We start from the raw sequence: 26,142 nt of genomic DNA on the forward strand, positions 1-26,142 counted from the left end.
TATTAGTTTTAGTTATTTTCAAATCGGACCATTCATTCCTGGGATTAAAAAAACAAACTCTTCAGCTTTATAGGATAGGTAGGTACATAGATTTTTATAGGTATAGAAAAACCAAGCTAACACTAATTTATGCCAATTATTCTTTAGTAGATATAAAAAGTGCATTAATAGCATTCAAAGGTGAAGTTCAATAAATATTAAATAGATTGCAGAAGAATTGAAATGCTACGGTATAAAAAATACTGTAAAAAAAATAACTGTTTATTGCGCTTTTAGTTTTTACTAGAATCAGAATAAAGCTACATATCATCAAAAAATAAAGCCAAAAAATACACACGTGAAATATACTGAAGTAAGTTTAACGTTTTTGAAAAATAAAGATTTTTTTACCATACTGAATTACAAATTCAAAGGGTCGAAAATGTTAAGTATGTGATGAAGAAAGTTAAGGATACTTTAAAAGCTAAAAAGGTAAGGTACTTCATCATCATCAGCCATTTTGTTTTTTGAGGTCCCATTGCCGGGCCCTGTCCTTGTCTCACACGGAGAAGGATCCACCACGCTTGCTCAATGTGGGTTGGTGATTTTAGACTACGTTACTTAACCAGTTCTTTTCGGAATTTCATCATCCTTCAGCCCTTATCCCGATTTTATCTGAGGTCGGCATAATATGTCTTCTTCCATCTGACGTCATCTCACAAATAAGATTATTTCCAGCCATATCCAAAAGATCTTTGAATTGAGAAAATCTACCTCACATGGACAAAATGGATGCAGCACAGGAAGTCATCTTCAAAGCTGTAGAATGTCAGAAAGGAACGAAAGAGATCATCGCTCGTGGAGACTCGGCCGTGCAGCAGTTCTACCACGGCGCCACCGTGTTCGTGACAGGCGGCTCCGGCTTCCTCGGCAAGCAGCTCGTAGAGAAACTCTTCAGGTGAGGGACATTTGTCAGGCCATGGAGACTCGGCCGTGCAGCAGTTTTACTGCGGCACCACCGTGTTCGTGACAGGCGACTCCGGCTTCCTCGGCAAGCAGCTCGTAGAGAAACTCTTTAGGTGAGGGATATTTGTCAGGCCGTGGAGACTAGGCCGTGCAGTCACCTTTCTTTTTGTCTGGTATTAAAAAAAGTTAGCATGGCAAAGTCAGCGTAAACTAAGAAGAGGTTTTTGCATTTCAGAACCTGTAAATTGAAGAGAGCATACGTTCTGATGAGGGCAAAAAAGGGCAAATCAGTCGAAGAGCGGTTTGCTGAAATTTTTAAAGACCCTGTAAGTATGTCAACGTAAAGACTATGACATAGAAGCATTGTATGTAAACCTCTTGGGTAACTGGGTTGAGGATGTCTGATAGGCAGTCGCTTCATGTTAAACACTTATACTCAGCTGTCTCTACCTAGACTGGAAGTTGACCCCAACATAGATAGGAAGAGCAGAGGCAGATCATGACTTGACTCATACTTCACTGTAGTTCTACTAAAGAATTTAACATTTTTCAGCTATATGACAGTCTTTGGGAAGAACAGCCTGATTTCATTGATAAAATAGTTCCTATTATTGGCGAGCTATCTGAAAAGGACTTGGCATTTAGCAAAAACGACTGGGAGAAGTTAATCAAAGAGGTATGCCTACAAGTCCAAAAATTACTATTTCATATCTACACACACTACACTAAAATATTTTATTGTAAACGCCAAGAAAGTTCTTTACGTGTTTTTTCTGGGTTATGGGAAAACTCGCCCCTGGGCCGTGGCCCGGAATAAACGGTATAATAACAGTTGGGAAAACTGGACTAAATGTGCGGGCCAGATTACCATGAGCAATAATTGACTTAGGTAAATCGACCCATTGGAATTGAATTTCATGAAATCCGGTAGTTGTGAAATTTTTCACTGCTCAAAATATTCAGGAGGCACAAAGACTTAGTTAGATCTTTTTCATAATTTCCATTTTTATCCTTGTTATTAGTTTCTGAGATAAAATAAAAAATACGTGTCCATTATTTAAGGGTATCTACTCTAATGTCTAATTAGTTTTTTATTCATCATGCGTATTATATCCAGGTGGATGTGATATTTCATGTCGCAGCCACGGTGTACTTTGAAGCGCCTCTACGCTCAGCAACCTTCACCAACGTCAGAGGAACCAGGGACCTTCTGCGATTGGCCAAGCAATGCAAGAAGTTGAGGCAAGTACCTATCATGATCCCAGCGGGGCCCAGCAGGGCCAAGGCCTGCCGGGGCTGCGGGTTGTTCGAAAGAGATACCGCGGCCCTGGTACATAAAAGGCCTATGACGGAACACGACGGTTTTTAGTCAGTAAGAGTCTGACACTCCTTCACAGCTGCTAACCCACAGCGGGAGGGGTCATTTGATGATTTTTGACGTCGGTAAAAAAAAGTACCTATCATGATGTGCTCCTAGCCGATTATTGACTACTGCGTCTGTTCTCATGTAAGACGATTAGCCAGCTGCGAGGGACATATAGTGCACAAGCATTTGTGCAGACACAAGTGCACTCACTATTCCTTCACTCTCATAGCCCGATGGGACAGTAATCCGACACGACCGGAGAGAGATCAGGCGCAGGACCGACATTAACGTGCACTCCGATGCACTGGTGTAACAATCACCAACTTCCAGACTACCGGCTGATTTGTGAAAATTTATAAAACCCACAAAGCGGTTCGGCCTGACCTGGGAAACTAGCCCGAGACCTCAGTCATAGCGTTCGCGCTTGCGTCTAATAGACCAACGAGGCTGTCCTGGTGCAGAAAACGCGAACAACTTCATCCATACCGTCACTCGAGATATCATATATCTTCTTTCTTCTGGTAAGAATAATAAATCAAAGTCTGTTTGCAATTTGCAGGTCTTTTATCTACGTGTCTACAGCATATTCCCATGCTACCTTCAGCAGACGAGATACGCGAGTGCTGGAGCAGTTCTATCCAAGTCCAGTTCCTCCGGACCTCATGATAGAGATGGCGGAAACCATGGATGAAGACAGGATCAACCTCATCAAAGACGGGTTAGTGATGAACTGATTTGCATGGAGTCTCGACACGAAAAGGCGTGATGACAGGGAAGAAATAGTCATTCTGATTAGTCCGCATTTTAGATAGGCTAAAAATATTGAACATGACGGCACCACCGTCGTCGATGTGTCAGAGGTGGACCTTATATAAAGCAGCGCGCGCGCACTTATATACTCCCTTATGTACTCCCTTATGTACACCCTTATGTACTCCCTTATGTACACCCTTATGTACACCCTTATGTACTCCCTTATGTACTCCTTTATGTACACCCTTATGTACTCCCTTATGTACACCCTTATGTACACCCTTATGTACACCCTTATGTACACCCTTATGTACATCCTTATGTACTCCCTTATATACTCCCTTGTGTATTTGACGGCGCCACCGCTAAAAGAAAGACAATTTTTTTTTCAGTCACCATGCTTATTGCTTAATGGGATTAAGAAACTTTCACAAAGCAAACCTGATTCTGAAAGTTAAACCCCAGTACATAAGAAGGCGCGTAAAGCCAGCGTCCCCGAATGCTACTCAGTAGCAGTCGTTGTTACAATTCCACGTCAGAGGCCATCAAACGGATTTGCAAAAACTCTGACACTAGGGCTTGTTAGATGATTAAACCTGCAGCTCACTCGATAAGATGTTAACTCCTTACAGGACGAATTTTATCATTCCAGAATAATAAACGACTGGCCGAACACATACGCTTTTACCAAAGCTTTGGCTGAGGACCTGGTACGCAGTCATTTAGAGGAACTTCCCATATTCGTGGTCAGACCATCCATTAGTAAGTATTATATTAAATCAGTCTATATTGCTCAGAATTAGCCTACACTCACACAACAAACAAATAAGTCGACCCGCTGATGGCACAGTTTTTTTTGAAAATCGTGAATTAATTCAATCATACTAGTTGATCTGATACCGGACAAATACCTAAACGTTGTTACGTTTATTGATCTCCTTTTCTGTTTTTTATTTTTTTGTATGTACCGATGCCAGTTTTAAGCTTCCTCTTATATAAGGTGCTTTAATATTACCTGCCAGGACTTGAATGGAGGGTAGTATTGCGTTTATAGATTACAATAGTGAAGAAAGGACAATGGGCACTTTGTATGAGATTTGGTACCCGCTCCAACAGTAACGTATGATATATCATTAGAAAGGTATTTACGTGAAGAATAATAAAAACTATGGGGCTTGCCTCAATTAGCTGTCCGATCCGAGTAACGATAAAAATTGAATCTACATAGAAACAAGTATGTCATCCATATATGCAAATTCATGAAGAGGAATATGTCGTCAGTGTAATAATTTTAAACTCAGTTAATAGACTTTTTACATTGTTTGAGATACACTCTATTATAATCTAAAGGTTGTAATAGTCTATGGAGTCATACTACGGAAACACAATCGTCATCTGATTTGACAAAAGTTCAAAACATTTCTATTCATCTTTTTTGAAGAATAAATTCATCAATACCTCAGCACCTCTTGGGGAGCAAGATTAAGTCGTAATATGTACTATGTTAACATCGTCTCCTGACTTAACAACCTTAATTGATTGTAAATACTGAAAGACTTTTATCAAATACATAAGCTAGTTCTGCGTGAACTGCAAAGGTTTGCACAGTCTTTTTTTAGTCGGTAGGCAAACATTCTAAGAAGGCCAAATTCCTGTTTTTTTGTTACTTTACCAGTTTTTATTCAATACAGTTGGATTTAAGAACTACATCTACGTTGATGATTTATGAACATTACACATTCTATTAGTCGATGTCACGCGAAATGGACAAGGATTTGGGACTAGTCGTCATAGTAAACATTTTTTGCCTTGCCAAGACCTACGCAATGGTACTAGAATCAACACTGTTGGACAGGGTACCAAAACTCCCATCGTCCTTTCGTTCCCCGGAACAGTCAATTCAATTTGAGACATTAAACAAGTTAAATTAACATTGGCTCTACTCTGCATAACGTGGTTCACAAATTACGTTCGTAGTATCGCTTCGTCAATGAAAACAACTGCTATCTCTTTCTATCTGTTCTGTGAATGAAAACTGAAATCAGCTGACTAGTTTTGACTCTACCTAAGAAGTGTTTAAAATATGTAATTACTTACCAGATAACGCATTCTTCCAAAAAACTGACGTAAATAAGATGATAAACTTCCCATCACACTTAAAACAGGCTTTGGACTGACAAGTTAGTGTAAAGAATCACATTTGTTTAAACTATCGATAACGATTATTATCAAACTAGCTTTTGCCCGCGACTTCGTACGCGGATCCTGTCCCTTATGCCAGCGACTACGAGGTCAGCAAAATCAAAGATCTGAATAGTCTGATATTAAATTTTAAGGGCCCGTTGACTTGAAAACAACGGAATACGCATAACCATTAGAAACGTTCCATATATTTAAATTTTGTACTTTAACGGCAAAAGCACAGCAGACTAAACAAAACGCTGAGAACTGAACTGCAATAGATGTGACCATAGGGATAAAAGTAGTGATTCTAATTAGTCCGCATTTAAGTTGTGTGTGGCAAAAATATTACACGTATTATTACGTAAAAAAAGATTAAATAGATGACAAAGTCGTGGTGACTTAGTTGAAGTCGTGGTGGTTTAGTGGGTAGAGAACCAATCTCTCAAGTATGAGCGTGCGTCCTTGATTCCAAGTCTGGCAAGTGCCTGCCAATGCAACTTTTCTAAGTTCGTATGTATATTTTGGATACCAATGACCGTTATTTGGAGGGCATGTAAAAACTGTAGGTTCCGGCTGTCATTGAACATTCTTGGCAGTTGTTATGGGTAGTCAGAAGCCAGTAAGTCTTACCAAGGGGTGTTGGGTTGAGCGGGTAACCGGGTTGTGGAGGTCAGATAGGCAGTCGCTCCTTGTAAAACACTGGTACTCAGTTGCATCGTGACTGGAAGTCGACCCTAACATAATTGGGACAAAGGCTCTTGAGAAAATAATGACAATAATAATGAGATATAGGCACCGCAGGACATCTGAGGCTGATGACGGGGAGTAGCGACCCCGCGGAGCTATATATACTGTTCTCCAGGGAGAGTATACTGTCCCCCATCTCCGGCCGGTCGGAGTGAACCATGACGGGGGTAGGTCTCACGCCTCTGGCTTGGCTTGGCCGTCCAGAGTGGAGTCGCTAGAGCAGCATTAGTAGCTATGCTCGGAGGGTAGGTGCCTCATGGTAAGCACAGGGAGCGCGTAATCTGCGTTTAAAGTCCGCCGAGGTATCCTCACCCTTCAGCCGCTCATGTCCCTGTTGCCCTCTTGTTGCTATTCAGTGACTGGTTCCCGGGGGCCCAGTAAGTGAGGTGGCGAGTCTCCACCTGCCATTTTTACATGTACCTAATACATTGTCATCCACTAACATCCCATCACAATAGCCCAAGTAGTTTTCCTCCATAGTTAGCAATAGTTTAGCACAGAACCGGGGATTGTCTTTTTTTTTAACGACTTCCACCGGGGATTGTCCTTGGGTTCATTTTTATAGTGTATAAAGGGATAATCGTCGGTTTTGTGTCACCATTTCATTAAAGTTGGCTCAAAAGGGCGTGAAAATTCGGAACAATGTAGTCCCGAGGTCTGGAAGAGACATACATAATAATGAGATATAACGCAACAAAGTCGGAGAGTGGGGGCTCGTGACGCCACGTCTAGGTATGTAAAATTTGTACTAAGCAGTGACTTAAAACGAAATTCAAGCGTTGTTGTATCTTCGTTATTATTTGTTTGTGAGAGAGAGAAAAGAAAAATACGTGTCCATTATTTTAGGGTTATCTAAAAGACGGACTAATTACTTTTTTTTGATTCACCATACCTATTTCATAACATTCATTTCTATACATTTCAAGTGTAGTATTGCTCTTGAAGTTCCACATCAGGTGTTCCTGATCTTCGATGTTTGTAAGTCAATAGAAAGTGCTTATCAGATTGAACCACTTTTGCTAAAACGTCATACCTCTATATGCTATAGTCTAGCTGGGCTCCTGGAGTTCCACATCAGGTGTTTTAGATCTTCAATTTGTATAAGTCAATAGAAAGTGCTTATCAAATTGAACAACTTTTGCTAAAACGTCATACCTGTATATGGTACAGAGAAGCTGGGCTCTTGGGGTTCCACATCAGGTGTTCCAGATCTTAAAATTTATTATCTCAGCTGAAAATGCTCATCACATGAAACAATTTTTGCCATGGCATCATTTTTGTATCTCTTATAGTTTTGTTGGTCTGTTGGAGTTCTGCATCAGGTCTTCAAGTTTCGAAGATAAATTATAGCCTATATGTTGACCAGGGTTAATACTGATACAACAAAGAAAAAATCATTGAAATCCGTTCAGTAGTTCGGAAGATTAGCGTGTACAAACAAACAGACATACAGACATACAGACATACAGACAGATTTTTTTTTTTGGATTTGTGCTCCATTACTGTTTCTAAACCCCACCCAATTATTTTTTTTTAAATATATTCAATGTACAGACACAGTTTTTTTACAGATTTATTATATGTATAGATATAGATGACGATAAATTACAATTAAAGTCGCCACACGTAATTGTCGCTCACATTGAAGACACGAGCTGCATCCCTGGTACTCGCAAGAGGATGACGCCGGAAGAAATCCAGCACTTGCTCTTCAAGATGGGCAGAATATGGAGGCCTGCCTACGTCAACGGGTGGCGGGTCAAAGCGGAGGTGTTCACAGAACCTGTACACGGCATTCAAAATGGTGTGATGGCTCACTCGCACACCAAACCTCAGCTGAAACAAGTTCACTGCATGCGCAGATACGGAGTTAGACTCGCGGTAGCACAATACCATTTCAAGGTATTCTTGGTTGGAATACCGAGTTGGTTGGAATAAGTTACTTCCGAGCGGGCGGGCGGCGGGTCGCGACTAGCGAGCGGTCGCGGGCGGTCGGCTGGCGCGTGCGACGAACGGGATAGTGCGGGTGAGGGTGGGGGCGCGCAGGGCTGCGGCTAGACAGACTGTCGTCAACGCGCAGCCCCGCGCGCCCCCACCCTCACACGCACTACCCCGTTCGTCGCATGCGCCGGCGCCAGCGCCAGCGCCAGCGCCAGCGCCAGGCTGGCGGGGCTGCGCGTTGACGACAGTCTGTCTAGCCGCCGCGCGCCGGCGTCGTCTGATAAGTATGGCAACAGCGTATGAAAGGCGCCGCCGCGCTTTTTGCGAAATAAATTGAAAAGAATTCGGTGCGGAGCAGCAACGCGGTATTTTTTTTTTTTTTTTTGGTATGGCATCTCGCAGTTCAGCCTAGGAGGCCGTGTACTGCTTAACCGGACTTTTCCTTGTGGATGCCTAGAATTTAAGGCCTCCAGCCAGGGGCGTGGCAACGCGGTAACTCCACTGGATGGTTTTATACTAATAAATTAAGTCAAATTTATACGTATTTTGTTTTTGTATGAAAAAAAATATGACAAATAATCAATTATTTATCTTTACTATTGTGATCTATAAACGCAACACTACCCCCCATTCAAGTCCTGGCAGGTAATATTAAAGCACCTTATATACTTATTCTTTTCTCTATCCATTCGCGTAACACCACACATTTCTCTTAACATTCTCACCTCATGGGCATATCATCTCATATGTGTGTATTCTTTATTTTCAGTTGTTTGCGCTAAAAAAGAACCATATCCCGGCTGGATTGATATCAGTAGCATGTTTGGACCTAGCGGAGTAAGTATAATTTATCTACAAATACAAAAAAATATTTTGAATGCGAAAGTAACTCCGTTTGTTTGTTTGGGCGGCTTCCACGCTAAATTTGCTGAACCGATTCAAAATAAATTGTGCCTACCGATAGTCTAGCCTGTTTTTGTCCGGTTGCGGAAAATGTTTCCCTCGGGAAACAGTTGGAACCGTGGGAAAGAGCTACTAAGTATAGAAAAAGACATGTATATCTTTTTGCATACTTTTAATGTACTTTCTAAGTATATCTTGAACATCAATGACTCATTAAAGGTGAAGGAAAACATCTTGAAAAAACCTGGACTATTAAGTCTGAAATCAGCAACCCGCATTGAGCAAGCGTGGTGATTAATGCTCAATCCTTCTCTGTGTGAGAGGAGGCCGCAGCCCAGCAGTGAGACGATAAAAAAGGCTGATGATGATTATTTGATATCCTGACATTACAGAATATCATATCATATTGTTTATTGCATTAGGTGGAAAATATAAAATGATAATCACAATTATGAACCCTGATGGGCTCAGCAAAATAATTAGAAGAGAGGAAGGCGTTTAATGTCAGATAGTAGTAGCACAGATTATATAATGTAGTAGTTTATATTGTATAATGGCATAATGGCCTCCACGGCCGATTTCAGCCACGGCGGCTGTTCTCATATCAAGAGATCAGCCTGCTGCGCAGGACATATTATACCTAGTGCACGAGCATTTGCGCAGATACAGGTGCACTCACTATTCCTTCACTCTCGAAGTCCGATGGGACGGCAATCCGACACGACCGGAAAGAGATCAGGCGCAGGACCCACATTTACTGTGCTCTCCGATGCACGGGTGAATCAATCACCAACTTCCAGACTACGGGCTGCTCTTTGAAACTTTTTGAAAATCCACAAAGCGATTTCGGCCCGACCCGGGAATTGAACCCGAGACCTCGGGTACAGCAGCCGCGGTTGCGACCACTAGACCAACGAGGAAGTAGTAACTGTATATTATTTACTTATTCAATGTTTTTTTATCTGTTGCAGATAACTTTAGGCTGCATGCTGGGTGTGATTCATGCCCTCCAATCTGTCCAGGATATTCGGATCGACTTCATCCCTGTAGATTACGTTAATAACGTTGCTATTGTGGCCGCTGCTAATACTAACAAGAAACATAGGGTTTACAACATCGCCAGCACTAATAGAAATCATATAACTTGGGGTAATAATAATATATCTAATAATATCTATACTTATAATAAATCTGTTGAGAGGTCAATTCTGTACATTGAGTATATTTCCAAAATAGCTATTAGGGGGTATTTAGTGATCGATACTGATGCCAAAACTGCAATCAGAATTTTTTTTGTCTGTCTGTCTGTCTGTCTGTATGTTCGTTATGGAAACAAAAGCTACTTGACGGATTTCAACGAAACTTGGTACAATGATTCTTCATACTCCTGGGCAGGTTATAGGATTCTTTTCATCACGCTACGATCAATAGGAGCAGAGCAGTGGAGGTAAATGTTGGGAAAACGGGAGAAGCTACCCCATTTTTTAAGCTTCCGTCGCGTGTGCAGCTTTAGTGGTTAAAGCTAAGTAGTAGTAGGCTAGGTACGCATAGATTGAGATAATTGGATAGACTGGTACACAGACAGACAAAGTCCGAATCTAACGCGGACGAAGTCGCTGGCAGAAGCTAGTACTATAATAAAGGCGTCCAGATCAATTTTAAGTCACGGCGGCTGTTCTCTAAAGAGATTAGCCAGTTGCGCAGGACATGTTATAGTGCACAAGCATTTTCTTGGACACAGGTGCACTCACTATTCTTTCACTCTCATAGCCCGATGGGACGGCAATCCGACACCACATAGGCATACTATATTTTATTTGGGTGTAAAGCTTGGGTTTCCTAGGAAAGCGGTGCCGTCATATAGCGGCCGTAATACAACGGTGAATGACGTCACTAGAACGTTGTCTATGTAAACAAAATGGGGCGGTTTCCTAGAGAGCGGTAACTGACACCGTAACTTCAAAATACGGTACCGCCATTTGCATGACTGCCGTCTTGTCGGTGTCAGATGGTTTGGTGAACCTTTTATTGAAAGCGGTGAAGCTTTTTTAATACGTATTTGTGTTTTTTTTTCGGAACAACGTAAAAAAGGAGTTCCAACTCTTGGAGCAGAGAGGACGACGAAATTTTAATAGATTTCGTTCGTAACCACGAAGCAATATATGTATAATACTAGCTTCTGCCAGCGACTTCGTCCGCGTTAGATTCGGACTTTGTGTAAAGAGAGGAAGAAATAATAAACACCAGCCTATCCAATTATCTTAATCTATGCGTACCTAACGTATAAAATGTAAACTATTAATAATTTGTTATTGAACGAATATTTAAACACTACCAAAATAACTAATACTTACCTATTTTATAAAATAGCACAAAAGAAACTTAAAAATAAATTGTTTAAAGTCTAGCTGCAAGTTTTGTTAGGTCAATTATTGTCGGTCAATAAGGTTGAACACTCTGAACGTCTATTCGCATCAATCGCATAAACAGCCAAATAATGCATTATTTGAAGCTCGCGCAGCCACCGCGCCGCGAGCCGCGTCGAGCGCGGCGACCGTTGCACAAAAATGATCCTTATAGCATGATTCAGTATTCACGCGCGATGTCTTATTACCGTCTCTTATGTATAACTTTGGTGTTTCTTTATCGATTTATATGACTCTTTTTTATTGAATAGGTAAGAATGTTAACTTTTTTTGTTTAGTGTGATTGAGAGTGTCAGAAACGTAATAGTAAAGCAATATAATTAGAAAGCCAAGAACTGCTAAACTATCGACAGTTACACGTGTTATTGTGAGTCAACCATAAAAGATAGACATATGCTGCCAAGGGATATTTTTTACATAATTTTAAGGAGAACATTTCCGTCATACATGTTTTCTGTGTAGCTTAAACCATTAAGGCTGGACACGCGACGGAAGCTTAAAAAATGGAGTAACTTCGCCCGTTTTCCCAACATTTTCCTTCACTGCTCAGCTCTTATTGATCGTAGCGTGATGCAAAGTATCATATAACCTGCCCAGGAGTATGAAGAATAAGTGTACCAAGTTTTGTCAAAATCCGTCAAGTAGTTTTTATTTCCATAACGAACATACAGACAGACAGACAGACAGACAGACAGACAGACAGACAAAAATTTTACTGATTGCATTTTCGGCATCAGTATCGATCACTTATCAACCCCTGATAGTTTTTTTGGAAATATATTCAATGTACAGAATTGACCTCTCTACAGATTTATTATAAGTATAGATAAAAAGTAAAGATTATAGAAAAAGTCAACTAAAACAGAATTATTGGTGGCGTGAAATTGGAGAAATCTATACTAATATTATAAAGAGGAAAACTTTGTTTGTTTGGTTGTAATGGATAAACTCAAAAACTACTGGACCGATTTTAAATATTCTTTCACCATTAGAAAGCTATATTATCTGCGAGTAACATAGGCTATATTTTATCCCGGTGCGGGCAGTACTTCCTACGGGACGCGGGTGAAACCGCGGGGAAACGGCTAGTATTAAATAAAACAGGTTAGTAAGTATAATACAACTAACAAAAAGTTGATGACGGTGTGTTAAAACGGCCGTGGAGCTTTCCACATATCAACGACCGTCTATTTGCGTCCGTAATATTACGGCCGCTATATGACAGCACCGCTTTCCTAGGAAACCAAAGCTTAACAGATTCCACGAAACGTGGGTAAAGCCGAGGAAAATAGTTATATACTGTGATTACTGACTAAAATAATTGTCATATATTAATGCCACCGTTTACAGACCATATAAACGTCCTTTTTCCTTGAAACGACTATATGTTTTCAGACAACTCGGGCCTAAATCTCATCATCCTCCGAGCCCTTTTTTCCAACTATCTTGGCGTCAACTTTCAGTCTAACCGGCTGCAGCTGAGTACCAGTGCTTTACAAGGAGCGACTGCCTTATCTGACCCCCTCAACCCAGTCACTCAGGCAACCCAATACCCAGACTTTTTAGACTTGGTTAGACTGGTGTCAGACTAACTGGCTTCTGACTACCCGTAATGACTGCCAAGGATGTTCAATGACAGCCTAGCATTATTTGATCATTGATCTTTCGACAATACTTACTGTAACTTAGCGACGCTCCTCAAATAGATCCTTAAACATGTGGTCTGAATTTTTCAGGGGGTCTTTCATATATTCTCAACAATGTAGCAAGGAGGACCGTAATTTCGCCCCAAGCCATTTGGTACTGTTTCGCCGTCCAATCTCCGTACAAATGGGTGTTTCAAATGGTCAGTTTCTTTCTTCACACCATACCTGCGAATTTGGCTGATGCCGCTTGTGTCTTGGTGAAGAAACCGCCCAGGTATTATATTTTCTTTTCACAGTTTATAAATGATGTTGATGATGTCCTTCTAGCCGATTATCGGCTACGGCGGCTGTTCTCAAGTAAGAAGATTAGCCAACTGCGCAGGACATATTATATTGCACAAGCATTTGCTTGGACACAGGTGCACTCACTATTCCTTCACTCTCATAGCGCGATGGAACGACAATCCGACACGACCGGAGGGAGATCAGGCGGGAAATGTCGGTCCAACTATAATATATTATAAAGCTGAAGAGAATTTGTTTGATCATACTCATACTACTGATCAGATTTGAATAGGCTGCTTATTATTCGAGTTCGTAGTTCCGGGTAAAACCGCTGGCAGAAGCTAGTTAGTAATAATAACATTTTCTATTAATTTTACAGGTTGAAGAAAACGTACGCAACAATAACAAAAATGGCTACAACAGTTGCGTTTTACACGAACAACAACTGGATATTTGAAGACAACAACACTGTTGAATTGTTCAATAGTTTGTCCAGAGAAGACAGGGTTATATACCACTGTGACGCAACAGACATCAACTGGACCGAACAAATTGTCCTCTGGTGTGTCGGCCTAAGAAAATATATTGTCAAAGACGGCTTGAAAGACACAGCATGGGGGATGAAAAAACAGTTTTATTTCAGAGTAACAACATATGTTGTTAGTGGGTTGTTAGCCTTTATTGTTTTGTGGTTCACGTGTCATTTGTTTGTGTTCATCAAAAATGTTTTTTCTTAGTAAATTATAGTGATTTTTGGGGTGATTTTAAGGGTTGGTTCCGCCTGTGCTGCGAACTGGTTAAACTGATACTGTGAACTAGTAATAGGATGCGTTAGCATGCTCTCGCGCGCTTCAGCGTTTCGGAGTTTGCCGACCACTGCATTTTGTCCGTGATGCCGGTCACCTCGAGGATTCCGCCGCGTGCTATCGCATTATGTTTTTTGTCTCGGTCTAGCAAATGGCAGTTCTAAGCGACAAAAAGAGAAAGGGCACGGAAAAGACGACGGAAAAAGGCAATTCCGTGCTGCCTGATGTGGTCCAACCCTTATTGACGGTTCATCGTGATGTTCTAGGCGTCAACAAATAACGTATAACTTTTATGTAGATACCCACGCTACAAAATATTATTTCTTTATATTCATTCACCGTCACTTTGTGATGTTCACATCAGCTCCATGTAATTTCAAGATTTTTTCAAGTATACACACGTTAAATCAAGTTCCCGGGTTTTATTTACATCCAGAATAGGACCCTCTTATGTCTCACAAGCAGACAGTTTTTAGAGTTCCGTCCCAAAGGGTAAAACGGGACCCTATTGTTTTCGCTCCTCTGTCCGTCCATCCGTCCGTCTGTCACCAGGCTGTATTTCATGAACCGGAATAGTTAGAGAGTTGAAATTTTCACAGATGATGTATTTCCGTTGCCGCTATAACAACAAATACTGACAAATAGAATAAAATAAATATTTTGGGGGCTCCCATACAACAAACGTAACTTTCTTGCTCATTTTCAAAATAATGGTACGGAACCCTTTGTGTGCGATTCGGAGTCGCACTTGGCCGATTTTTCTTTTCATGGCCAGTTTCAATGGTTGCTGATAAAGTCTCTGATAGTCTGTCAGGAACTTATCGGACAGGTAAACGAACACCCTTTCACAGGTCTCGGTTAGCGATATCGGGCAGAAATTATAAGCAGCCTTTATCTGGCAGAAAGCATTGACTATGGACAATTAATGGACAGTTTGTTTTTGTAAATACTTCTTCTTCCTCCTGCCCTGTTCCCGATTTTATTTGGGGTCGGCGCAATATGTCATCTTTATCCATTTTCCCCTGTCACTCGTCGTACTGACACTCACCTCCCCACTCAGAGACATTCAATGATTACTTAAGTCACGCCTTAGTGACGGAATGTCATACAAATCCTTCACTAAGGAATGGCTTAACACGTTCCCGGACTAGCATGCTTAAGCATTCGTATTGGACAGTTTAATTATGTCGCGGATGCTATAGCATTCCAAGTTTTTTGAGTATTTTTGTCAGTTATGCTTGAGCAGTTACTTTTTCCCTATAAAATATATGTAGCCTATTTCTTACTGCCACTGCTGACACAACCACAGATCGCTTACTGCCACATGAGACCTTTTATGCACACAAAGATAAAACACTGTTAACCCCTCCACTACACCTCGCCCGGCGTACCCCGCGTGGTAGCGTATGCTATAGCATGCGCCAAATCTATTGAGAACCGTTCAGTGTAGCTCTGCTATAGCATTCGCGTCGCACTTGATGGTATTGGTTGGTACGCATTGTGACGGAAATGCTAGAGCAAATATATAAATATAAATGTGTTAAGTAACCGTTAAATGTCTCTGAGTGGGTAGGTCACTCCTTTCCTATTCATGTCATCTTTCAGGCAATCCATCCATCTTTACTTAGGTCTTTCTCTTCCTCTCCATACATCTACTGTATGCTATCTACAGTTTGTGTAAATACTTATTTAATAATAATTATTTATTAGGCTTCTTCCGTTTTAACCTGCATTGATGTACATTTAATTAAAAAAGCCTTTATTTACTGTCAGAATTACATTTTAACTTAAGCTACTTACATAAAAACATTACATTATAGACTGAAATCTAAAGAACAAAATAAAAATGATTTAAAAAAATTACAAAACTACGTGGGGAATTGTAAAAACTTATAAAACTAACGTTCTAAAAGTAACAATATAATCGAAAATCGGAGATCGTATAGAAACGTCTCCACAAGCAATATCTGATGCTTTTAATAGAAATACAGCCTAGTGTTAGAAATTAGTCATAACCTACTTATAACTTATAATAGGATTAAGCCCACAAAACATTACAATCATAAACAAAAAATACTAAATAATAATCATTGAAATTCTAGCTAATGATTTCTTTATCGTTAAAATAAAACCAGTATCAGGTTCAAGTAATCAAGTTACATCCATGATAGACAAAACAAATCTATGTTTATTTTTGTTTAGACGACCTCGTGGGCGCAATGGTCACCATGCCGGACTGCCTGACTCATGGTCCCGGGTTCGATTCTCGGTACGGTCAACATTGGCTTGATGAGCATGCTTGTTGGCTGCGGTCTGGGAGTTATAATATGTATTTATATGTATAGTAATATATGTGGTATATCAGTAGTGTTAGCACCCATAACCTAATATATAGCCCACAAGCTAATATATAGCTTACCATGGGGCTAACCGACCGCGTGTGGTGTTGCTATATTTAGTTATTTATTTGTAGATGTAACATTATGATGAGGTTTTTCACGAAATCTCTTCATACACCGGTTCCTGCGCTTGTCGTTCAGCCTCAATTTCTCTGTCACATTCTTTGCGTAACAGCAACAGCTTATTCACATAAAATGGTTCCCACTGAAAACACAGTAGTATTTTAATCTATATCCGATGATTCACGTAGTGTGTCATAGAAGAAGTTAGGCGGGTGAAACCTCGGGGAACAGCTAGATAAAGACAACAGTAGCGTCAAAGCAGGGTGAAAGAGGAACAGCCAATCACGAGCCATTATAGATGGCTAGACGGTTCGGTAACAAGCAAGAAGTTTCATCATATCATATCATCGTCCTCCTGTCCTTATCCTAATAGTATTTGTGTTCGGCGCTGTATATTATCTTCCTCCATACTCTTCTATCTGCCATCATCTCACAAGTAACATTCTATCTAACCATGTCAATTTTCACAAAATCCATCCATCGTTTTGGTCGTCCCCTTCCGCTATATCCATCCACATTCATCACCTTCCTCACAACATGATCCTCATATCACATCTCTGAAAATTGAGGGTTGAGAATACTTACCTTTGATACTGGCTTTGGTTCTGATGATGAGGACGTCTTATTACAACAACATATTATAACTACAATAATTATTGCGACTGCAAGAATGAGCACTGCGGCAGTAACAGACGTATATAACACTGTAAGATCTCTTGTAACGCCGGAATCAGCTGAAATAACAAATTAAACCACTAATATAAATTCACGGTCAAAGTTCATTACAAGTCCAAACACGGCTATTATACGATACTCCTTCATGGAATGCCTATGCTTATCTTCCAGTTCCTTAGGAAAGTTCCTTATTACTGTATTGTCAACGGAACTACATACAGTTGCCAATTTTATCGAAATAGCTTTGTTGGCTTTGGAAACTTTCAAAAAGCAACCCGGAGCCTGGAAGTTGGTGATTGATTCACCCGTGCATCGGAGAGCACGTTAATGTCGGCCCTGCGCCTGATCTCTCTCCGGTCGTGCCGGGTTGCCGTCCCATCGGGCTATGAGAGTGATGAAATAGAGTGTGCACTTCTGTCTGCGCAAATGCTTGTGCACTATAATATGTCCTGCGCAGTTGGCTAATCTCCTTATATGAGAACAGCCGCCGTATCCGGTAATCGGCTAGGAGGACATCATAAGAGTGGAAACAATAACATTCCTCGCTCACTTCCGCTAGTCATTTTGTTCTACCATAAGATAGGATAGTGTAACGCTACTTACCAAGTGCTTGAGATGAATATAATAACAGTGTAGTATCCTGTACATGTCGTATTACATTTATTTCAGGTATTTTTTCAGATATTTTTTGAGTGGTGTAATACAAACAACATAAAATACTACCGTTATATTCTGCACCAAGTTTATCATTAATGTTTGTTGTATTCAGTGTCGTTATCTTGTTTTCTGTTGTGTTAATAAGGCCTACGTATACATCTGTAAATTGTAAGGAAGGATTATTTTTTACACATTTGTGGGTAAGTCAAAACCACGCTGATCAATCTATCATAAGGTCGGTCCATGCATGGGTGACCACCTTATCGTTCCGAGTAACACAAGTGTTTTGGTGAGTCCCAGGCTATCATTTCAACATCTTGGGCTATCTTTACGGGTAGTCAGAAGCCAGAAATTCTTACTAATAGTTGTCCGGGTAACTGGGTTGAGGAGGTCAGAAAGGCAGTCACGCTAAAAGTGCCTCCAAACTGCAGACTTTATGGGCCGTATTATAGGCCGTATAGTGTATAACACTAAAATTAATTTCCAAATCAAATTAGTAGCACCAGATACTATAAACTAAAGACAAATCGAGGAAACAGCTGCTTGAACAAATGTAAATAATTTCAATGAATAAACATCATGGTACTTACATTTTGTTTGCTGTAAATATATTTCACAATCGAATTCAATATTGGTTGAGTCTGTAAACGTCAGTTTGCTAATATTTTTGTCATCAGCTAGAAAACCAAACAAAAAATTCACTTAGCAAAATACCTACTTAGAATAAAGTAAAAACGTAGCAACGAATAGGATAGAATAGAATGGAATGCAACTGAAGAGAATAGATTGGAACAGAAACACACAAACAAACAACTACAATTACGTTTAGTTACTTAAATCCGCTAATACTAAAACTGAAACAAAAACAGCTTTATAGATATACTTACTTATGACAGGATTCATTTTTAATGTATCACTTCTAGAATTGCCTGGCAATGTTTTCACAAATGTGTTGTTATCGAAGTTTTGTAAAGTATATATAAATTTGGATATCGTCGCTTTTATCTCTGGTGTAGTGCCTATGTAGGAACCTGTTATAGAAAGTAAATTATTAGCTGGTAGACATACTTGAACACCAATTACAGTGTTTCCGATGGCACGATAAACTGTAGGTCCCGGCTGTCATGTGAACATTTGTAGCAGCCGTTACGGGAAGTCAGAAGCCAGTAAGTATAACAACCATTATTGGGTCGCTCGGGTAACTGGGTTGTGGAGGTCAGGCTGTCGCACCTATGAGGCTACTACACACATGCCGGCGGCAATGCCGCCGGTTTCATGCCGAGCGGCTATACCGCCGGCAATAGAAGCGGCACAAAATCGTTTTTTTTTTGGGTGGCACTATAATATTTTGTGAAGGAACTGGCTGATCTTCTTATAAAGAGGGCATTATTTTTATACCTGCGGCTCACTCAATAAGGAGCTGATATGCTTACCATCATCATAAAACTGTTGCCACGTGAATGTGGCTTCGTTGTATTCCTGTTTAGTGCACACGATGACTCGATCAATCGATGAACAATTGAAATAAGATAGAGGTTCTGAAAAAAAAAACGAAATCGAAATATCAAGAGTGAAGTGTATAGAATGTTGTTGACAAATAGATGATCATCTCTGATTCCAATTATATTTGTGGTCGGCACATGTTTTCCCTATCCACACTCTTCTATCTGCCGTCATCTCACAAATAACAATCTTTCTAGCCATGTCCACTTTCACACAATCCATGTTTGGTTTCTCTTGTCCCATCCAAAGCATTAAAAACACTTTCCGCTTCTTTCTTAGGGAATATTTCGCTATAGGACCTCCGCTAGTTATTTTGTTCTGCCATAAGAAAGGATAGTATAATATAACGCTACTTACCAGGTGTTTCAGTGGAATATAATAACAGTGTAGTATCCTGTACATGTCGTATTATATTTATTTCAGGTATTTTTTCCGATATTTTTTGAACGGTGTAATGCAAACAACATAAAATACTACCGTTATATTCTGCACCAAGTTTATCATTAATGTTTGTTGTATTCAGTGTCGTTATCTTGTTTTCTGTTGTGTTAATAAGGCCTACGTATACATCTGAAAATGGTAAGGAATCGTTGCATAAATGTAAATAATTTCAATAAATAAACATCATGATACTTACATTTTGTTTGCTGTAAATATGTTTCACAATCGAATTCAATATTGGTTAAGTCATTAAACGTCAGTTTGCTCTCAGTTTTGTACTCAGCTGAAAACCAAAGAAAAACTACACTTAGTAAAATACCTACTTAAATAAAGTAGAAACAAAAAAACAACAGGATAGAATTGAATGGAATGCAACAGAAGAGAATAGAATGGAACAGAAACACACACACAAACAACTACAATATATGTCTGCGTGATAGAAACTGACACAAAAACAGCTTTATAGATATACTTACGAATAACATTCATTTTTAATGTATTACTTCTAGAATTGCCTGGCAATGCTTCCACAAATGTGTTGTTATCGAAGTTTTGTAAAGTATATACAAATGATGATATCGTCGCTTTTATCTCTGGTGTAGTGCCTATGTAGGAACCTGTTATAGAAAGTAAATTATTAGCTGGTAGACATACTTGGACACCAATGACAGTGTTTCCGAGGGCACGATAAACTGTAGGTCCCGGCTGTCATGTGAACATTTGTGGCAGCCGTTACGGGTAGTCAGAAGCCAGTAAGTATAACAACCATTGGGTCGCTAAGGTAACTGGGTTGTGGAGGTTAGGCTGTCGCACCTTTTGGAGCACTGGTACTCAGCAGCATCCCTTTACACTGGAAGCCGACTCCAACATAGTTGAGAAATGGCTAGGATTTGAAGCTACTGCAGAACGTGTTCTACAGCTCTCCAATACTTATAATGCTTCAGAACTAAGGCCTGGCTAAGGGTTCACCATGTTTTAACATTCTATCGAGATCTCTAGTCCGGTGACCAAGTCAGGCTAAAATCGCTTTGTGGGTGTTCTAAACTTAAAAATGCACCTCGAAGTCTAGAAGTTGATGAATGATACACCCGTGCATCGGAGAGCACGTTAATGTTTGGCCAGCGCCTGACCTTTCTCCGGTCGTGTCGGATTTCAGTCCCATCGAGCTATGAGAGTGACGGAATAGCGAGGGCACCTGTGTCTGCGCAAATGCTTCTGCACTATAATATTTTGTGAAGGAACTGGCTGATCTTCTTATATAAGAGGGCGTTATTTTTATACCTGCGGCTCACTCAATAAGGAGCTGATATGCTTACCATCATCATAGAACTGTTGCCACGTGAATGTAGCTTCCTTGTATTCCTGTTTAGTGCATATAACGAGTAGATCAATTGCTGAACATTTGAAATAAGGTACTGTTTCTGAAAAAATAAGAGTGTATTGTGTAGTTAGAATGTTGTTAACAAACACATCATCATCCCAATTTTATTTGTGGTCGGCGCAGCATGTTTTCTCTTTCCATACTCATCAATCTGCCGTCGTTTCACAAGTTACGTTAGACATATACAGCGATGTCGAGTGTCACACAATCTATCCATCGTTTCTTTTGTCGTCCCCATAGAATATCCATCCACATTCGTGCTCAAAGCATTAAAAACAGTAGCCATTTTCCTGCGGATTCACCCGCGTCCCGTGGGAACTATTGCCCGTACCGGGATAAAATATAATGCTTATGTTACTCGGGAAGAGTGATATAATTTTTCAAATCGAGTAGTTTTGGAGCCTTAAGGCTAAAAATAAAAACTTTCTTATTTATTAATATTACAAGCAATATAAAAAAAACATTATGATCCGAAACAGTTCTCAAGCACTTGCGTCAAGAACTTTCTAAATTCTGTGAGTTGAGTTAAGTATTTTGGTAGGTGAATCCGATTAGACTGGAAGCCGACCCCAACATAGTTAGGAAAAGGCTCGGGAGATGATGAGCTACTTACTTGTACAAGAATTTCGAAAATCCACAGCAATCGTACAATGTTTGTCATTTAAACAGTCGTCGGTTTCGTTTTGTTCTGAAACTAAATAATCACAATTTTACATTATCCTTCTTAAGTCCGTAAGAAAATGCCTCCTAGACTCCAAATTGCTTTGTGAAAGTTTCTTAAACCTATGGTGTATCAATCACTCTCTGTTATTTGAATACTTACTGGATCGCAAGCTATTTTTCGGTTGTCCTTGGGCTATGTTCACGGTGGTACATGCATAGTTAGAGTCGTACTTTTCAAAAAGTAGCAATTGAATAGAATGATATGAGTTTTGCGTCGCTATTGTATCGATTATAATATGCCATATATCCCAACGTGAGATTTCAAATTTGTTTATTACGCCTGAAAATACATAAAAACACCTAAAATAGATGTAGTCTCATGTTAACCGACAACTTTAACGTCAGTTTTTTTAAATAACTGTTTATACTATGAATTTTTAATAGAACACACGGCATGGCGGAACTTCAAGCTAGCGATTAATTACGTCAAAAATTATCAAATGACCCCTCCTGCTGTGGGTTAGCAGCGGTGAGGGAGTGTCAGACTCTTACTGACTAAAACCGTCGTGTTCGTCGTAGGCCTTTTATGTGCCAGGGCCGCGGTAACTCTTTCGAACAATCCCGCAGCCCCGGCAGACCTTGGCCCTACTGGGAGCCGCTGGGGCTATGACACTACTAGACTATATAACGAGGCGTTTTGGCTGTGTTTATAGTAGGCACACTGTTAGCAGTCTGATAGGTACTTTAACTTCTAATATTGTGATCCTGTGAGCTAGTTTAGGCCATCAATATAAGTGTATTTTACTTACTTTTCTCGCCAGCATTAACAGAGAAGTAATACACATTCGGCGGTATATTGAGCATTGCAATATCCATGTTCAGTACATCATTCACTTTGAATTTGAAATTGTATGGAGTTTTTAGAATATATACATCTGAAACAGAAATTTAGCGTGTCAGTGTTTTGAGATGGTAAGAAACGGAACTTGGTTTATTAGAGGAAATATATGACACTTAAGCTCGTGGTGGCCTAGTGGGTAAAGGACCAACCTCTCAAGTATGAGGGCGCGGGTTCAATCCCAGGTCAGGCAAGTACCAATGTAACTTTTCTAAGTTTGTATGTACTTTCTAAGTATACCTGTCTTAGACACCGTTGGCTGTGTTTCGAATGGCACGTTAAACTATAGGTCCCGGCTGTCATTGAACATCCTTGGCAGTCGTTACGAGTATTCAGAAGCCAGTAAGTCTGACACCAATTTAACCAATGGTTACCCGGGTAACTTGGTTGAGGAGGTCAGGCAGGCAGTCGCTTCTTGTAAAGCACTGGTACTCAGCTGAATCCGGTTAGACTGGAAGCCGACCCCAACAAGATTGGGAAAAAGGCTCGGAGGATGATGATGATTATGACACTTGAAATATTTGCAAAATCGGATAGGTTAGTTATCGGACTATGTTAATATACTATTTATTGCTATATCATACATCGGAGATGGTGACCACAGGTACATTTGCTGATGACACTGCGATCCTGGCCTCTCATAGCGACCCGATTACCGCTTCAAAATTACTTCAAACCGGTTTAAACGAATTATCCCACTGGCTCAAAAAATGGCGTATAAAAGCGAACGAGACCAAGTCTGTGAACGTCGTTTTCACGTTAAGAAGAGGGAGCTGCCCCGCAGTGTCACTCAACAACATAGAAGTCCCACAAGCTGAAAGTGTAAAATATCTTGGCCTGCACTTGGACAAGAGGCTTACTTGGCAGAAACACATATTTACAAAAAGGAAACAACTTGGCATCCAAACTAGGAAACTCTATTGGCTCATTGGCAAGAAATCACAACTTTCTCTTGAAAATAAAATTCTACTATATAAGGCCGTTCTGAAACCTATATGGGCATACGGTATACAGCTGTGGGGTACTGCATCGCACTCCAACATTGAAATTCTGCAACGATTTCAAAACAAATTGCTACGGATGATAACCAATGCCCCTTGGTTCATACCAAACGAACTACTTCACCACGACCTAAGAATGCCTACAGTAAGGGAGGAAATAGCACGCTATACAAATTCATATAAGTTACGGATATCGAAACATCCAAACCGCCTCGCCCGGCCCCTTATGGACGAAGAGCTACAAATACGACGACTAAAGCGAAGAATCCCCCAAGATTTGGTCCAATCACAGTAACATATCACTGTCTCAGCTGATGAGGATGTAACATAGGTTACATACCACGCAAGCCATTAGAAGCACATCCTACATACTTCTGAATGTCCCAGAGAAGGAGACAGATTGTAGTAATATAAAAAAAAAAAAAAAAAAAAAAATATTGCTATATAAAGGGGTTCAATTTTACTACTTGTCCTTCTAGGGTCACAGTGTGCGGTGGTACAAAGTTAGGGATAATTCGATTTTAATTAAGGAAAAAACTAAAGCTATGTTATAAAAAAAGACTTCATTGAGGGATAGAAAGAGCTAGTTAAAAATAAGAAAACAACTTACTATAATCCGAAGCACAAACCACATATACAGGGAGTAACAAGAAAAGAGAATAAACTGCTAAAGAATTCATCTCAACGTTAAACTAAGTTCACAGTATCACAATAACAATTATAAGCAATTACACACTTCATGAAATTGATCTATTGAATGACAAAATAATACTTTTTTGTTTTCCTTATACGTAAGAGCTCGTTTCCACTATGTCGTCTGTCAGATTCCGATTTGAGTCGGCTGTCGGCCACGACCACAGCTGGGGCCCGATTCTCCTAAGTTAATAATGTCAAAATTGAGTCGCAATAGCAGTTTTAACCATATCGGGCATTCTGCTACTAAAATAAGACCATTCGTATTCTAACGACATTCGATTGGTTTGCGATTGGTCTGCCATTTCGGTGATTTTTGTCTATACGGTATTTTGCTCTATGTACAATCATATTGCAATCGTAAATCATTTGCAGTCAATATGATTCAATATTGAATCACAGAAAAGGAAAAAAACGTTTATTTAAAAGAAAATATAGCGGAATGCTACATACGCTTCAATTGTAATTGAGTCGTGATTGGATCTCAGTCATATGTGAATCATATTAAGTGAAATTAGGAGAAACGGGCCCCTGAACTAAGAAGTGACGACGTAAAGTTTTTCAACTATTTTTTAATATCATCTATCAATATCATCCTGGAACCCCTTCTACATATCATTAACCTGTCTTTAGAAGAAGGATTATTTCCAACTATCTTGAAAAGATCAATAGTGAAACCTTTATATAAAAAGAAAGGAGAAAAAACTCATATGGATAATTATAGGCCTGTAACCCTTATTCCTATATTTTCTAAAATTTTTGAAAAAGTATTTTATATCAAATTAGCAGAGTTCCTAGAAAAACATAAAATTATAAAAGAAGAACAAAATGGTTTTCGCAAAAATAAAAGTACATCTTTAGCAGCTTTTCAACTCATTAAATCTATTACAGAAAATATAGATAGTAAGATCCCTGTCTCTGTCCTTTTTATGGATATGAGCAAAGCGTTTGACCATGTTTGCCATAAACGTTTATTGGAGAAGGTTTACCGATACGGTATTAGAGGAACAGCATACAATTGGTTAGATTCATACTTATCAAATAGAAAACAGTCAGTAGAAATAAACGGATACAATGAGAAAACTAAAACTGTTGACACATATCAATCTTCACTCATGTTGAATAAGTATGGCGTGCCTCAAGGCAGTATTTTAGGCCCGCTACTGTTTCTTCTTTATATAAACGACTTCCCTAGCGTTATTAGTCACAAATCCGTTCTTTTCGCAGATGATATCACGATTATTATTGAGGGCAAAAACAGGCAATCATATGAAAATGAAATAAACACCGCACTTAATAACTCAGTACAATGGTTAGAATTAAATAATTTAAAAGTTAACATCAGTAAAACAAGATTAATGCAATTTCATACATATAGAACAAAACCAATGAATTTAAACATATCATGTAAAGGAATAACATTATCAAAAACGGATTCCATCAAATTTCTCGGAATAACCTTAGACAAGTTTTGTTCTTGGAAAGATCATATTGAAAATATCTGTGGCAAAATGAATAGTTTTTTGTACCCTCTCAGGCGAATAAGCTGTGAAGTGTCTAGGAGCGCAGCAATTACAGCGTACCACGGTTATATATCGTCGATACTTCGATATGGTGTCATTATGTGGGGCCGTAGTGTAGATATTGACCAGGCATTTGTGATGCAAAAAAAATGCTTAAGGGCCATATTTGGTCTTAAACAAACGGACTCTTGCCGTCCATTCTTTAAGAAATATAAAATATTAACCTTGCCTTGCCTGTACGTG

At 39.7% G+C, this 26,142-nt stretch overlaps 3 protein-coding genes across 3 annotated transcripts; 1 reads left to right on the top strand and 2 right to left on the bottom strand.

Annotated features, from left to right (window-relative positions):
* The first annotated feature begins 767 nt into the window (after positions 1-767).
* Positions 768-14,282, top strand: LOC124643631 (fatty acyl-CoA reductase 1-like). Its single transcript, XM_047182647.1, has 11 exons — positions 768-937; positions 1,181-1,271; positions 1,499-1,621; positions 2,063-2,187; positions 2,871-3,029; positions 3,717-3,826; positions 8,706-8,773; positions 9,811-9,988; positions 13,002-13,185; positions 13,576-13,840; positions 14,151-14,282. Exons 1-11 carry the CDS (start codon positions 768-770, stop codon positions 14,280-14,282), a joined length of 1,605 nt encoding a protein of 534 aa, XP_047038603.1.
* Positions 14,283-15,740: 1,458 nt separating this feature from the next.
* Positions 15,741-21,268, bottom strand: LOC124643632. The gene is made up of 11 exons (XM_047182648.1): positions 21,265-21,268; positions 21,057-21,161; positions 20,217-20,357; positions 19,937-20,023; positions 19,657-19,869; positions 19,230-19,334; positions 18,684-18,827; positions 18,387-18,473; positions 17,743-17,955; positions 17,050-17,198; positions 15,741-16,606 (listed from the first exon to the last, which is right to left on the bottom strand). The coding sequence occupies exons 1-11, from the start codon at positions 21,266-21,268 to the stop codon at positions 16,499-16,501; spliced, it is 1,356 nt and encodes a 451-aa protein (XP_047038604.1). The 3' UTR covers positions 15,741-16,498.
* Positions 21,269-21,711: 443 nt separating this feature from the next.
* LOC124643823 lies at positions 21,712-24,438 on the bottom strand. Its single transcript, XM_047182930.1, has 4 exons — positions 24,294-24,438; positions 22,594-22,719; positions 21,945-22,124; positions 21,712-21,815 (listed from the first exon to the last, which is right to left on the bottom strand). The coding sequence occupies exons 1-4, from the start codon at positions 24,361-24,363 to the stop codon at positions 21,727-21,729; spliced, it is 465 nt and encodes a 154-aa protein (XP_047038886.1). The 5' UTR covers positions 24,364-24,438; the 3' UTR covers positions 21,712-21,726.
* Between the last annotated feature and the right edge of the window lie 1,704 nt (positions 24,439-26,142).

The sequence above is a fragment of the Helicoverpa zea genome, chromosome 28 (assembly GCF_022581195.2).
Source record: "Helicoverpa zea isolate HzStark_Cry1AcR chromosome 28, ilHelZeax1.1, whole genome shotgun sequence".
NCBI lineage: Eukaryota > Metazoa > Arthropoda > Insecta > Lepidoptera > Noctuidae > Helicoverpa > Helicoverpa zea.

Bases quoted from the DNA above. Each gene is read 5' to 3' on its own strand.
- LOC124643631 (XM_047182647.1), top strand. From the start codon at position 768: ATGGATGCAGCACAGGAAGTCATCTTCAAAGCTGTAGAATGTCAGAAA. The intron at 1,622-2,062 runs GTATGCCTACAA...TATTATATCCAG, and splicing joins GGGAGAAGTTAATCAAAGAG to GTGGATGTGATATTTCATGT. The intron at 2,188-2,870 runs GCAAGTACCTAT...TGCAATTTGCAG, and splicing joins AAGCAATGCAAGAAGTTGAG to GTCTTTTATCTACGTGTCTA.
- LOC124643632 (XM_047182648.1), bottom strand. The intron at 20,358-21,056 runs GTAAGCATATCA...TTTCTATAACAG, and splicing joins GCAACAGTTCTATGATGATG to GTTCCTACATAGGCACTACA. The intron at 17,956-18,386 runs GTAAGTACCATG...TACAATTTACAG, and splicing joins ATATTTACAGCAAACAAAAT to ATGTATACGTAGGCCTTATT.
- LOC124643823 (XM_047182930.1), bottom strand. From the start codon at position 24,363: ATGAATTCTTTAGCAGTTTATTCTCTTTTCTTGTTACTCCCTGTATAT. The intron at 22,125-22,593 runs GTAAGTAAAATA...ATGTATTTTCAG, and splicing joins TGTTAATGCTGGCGAGAAAA to GCGTAATAAACAAATTTGAA. The intron at 21,816-21,944 runs GTAAGTATTCAA...GTGATTATTTAG, and splicing joins GAAAAATAGCTTGCGATCCA to TTTCAGAACAAAACGAAACC.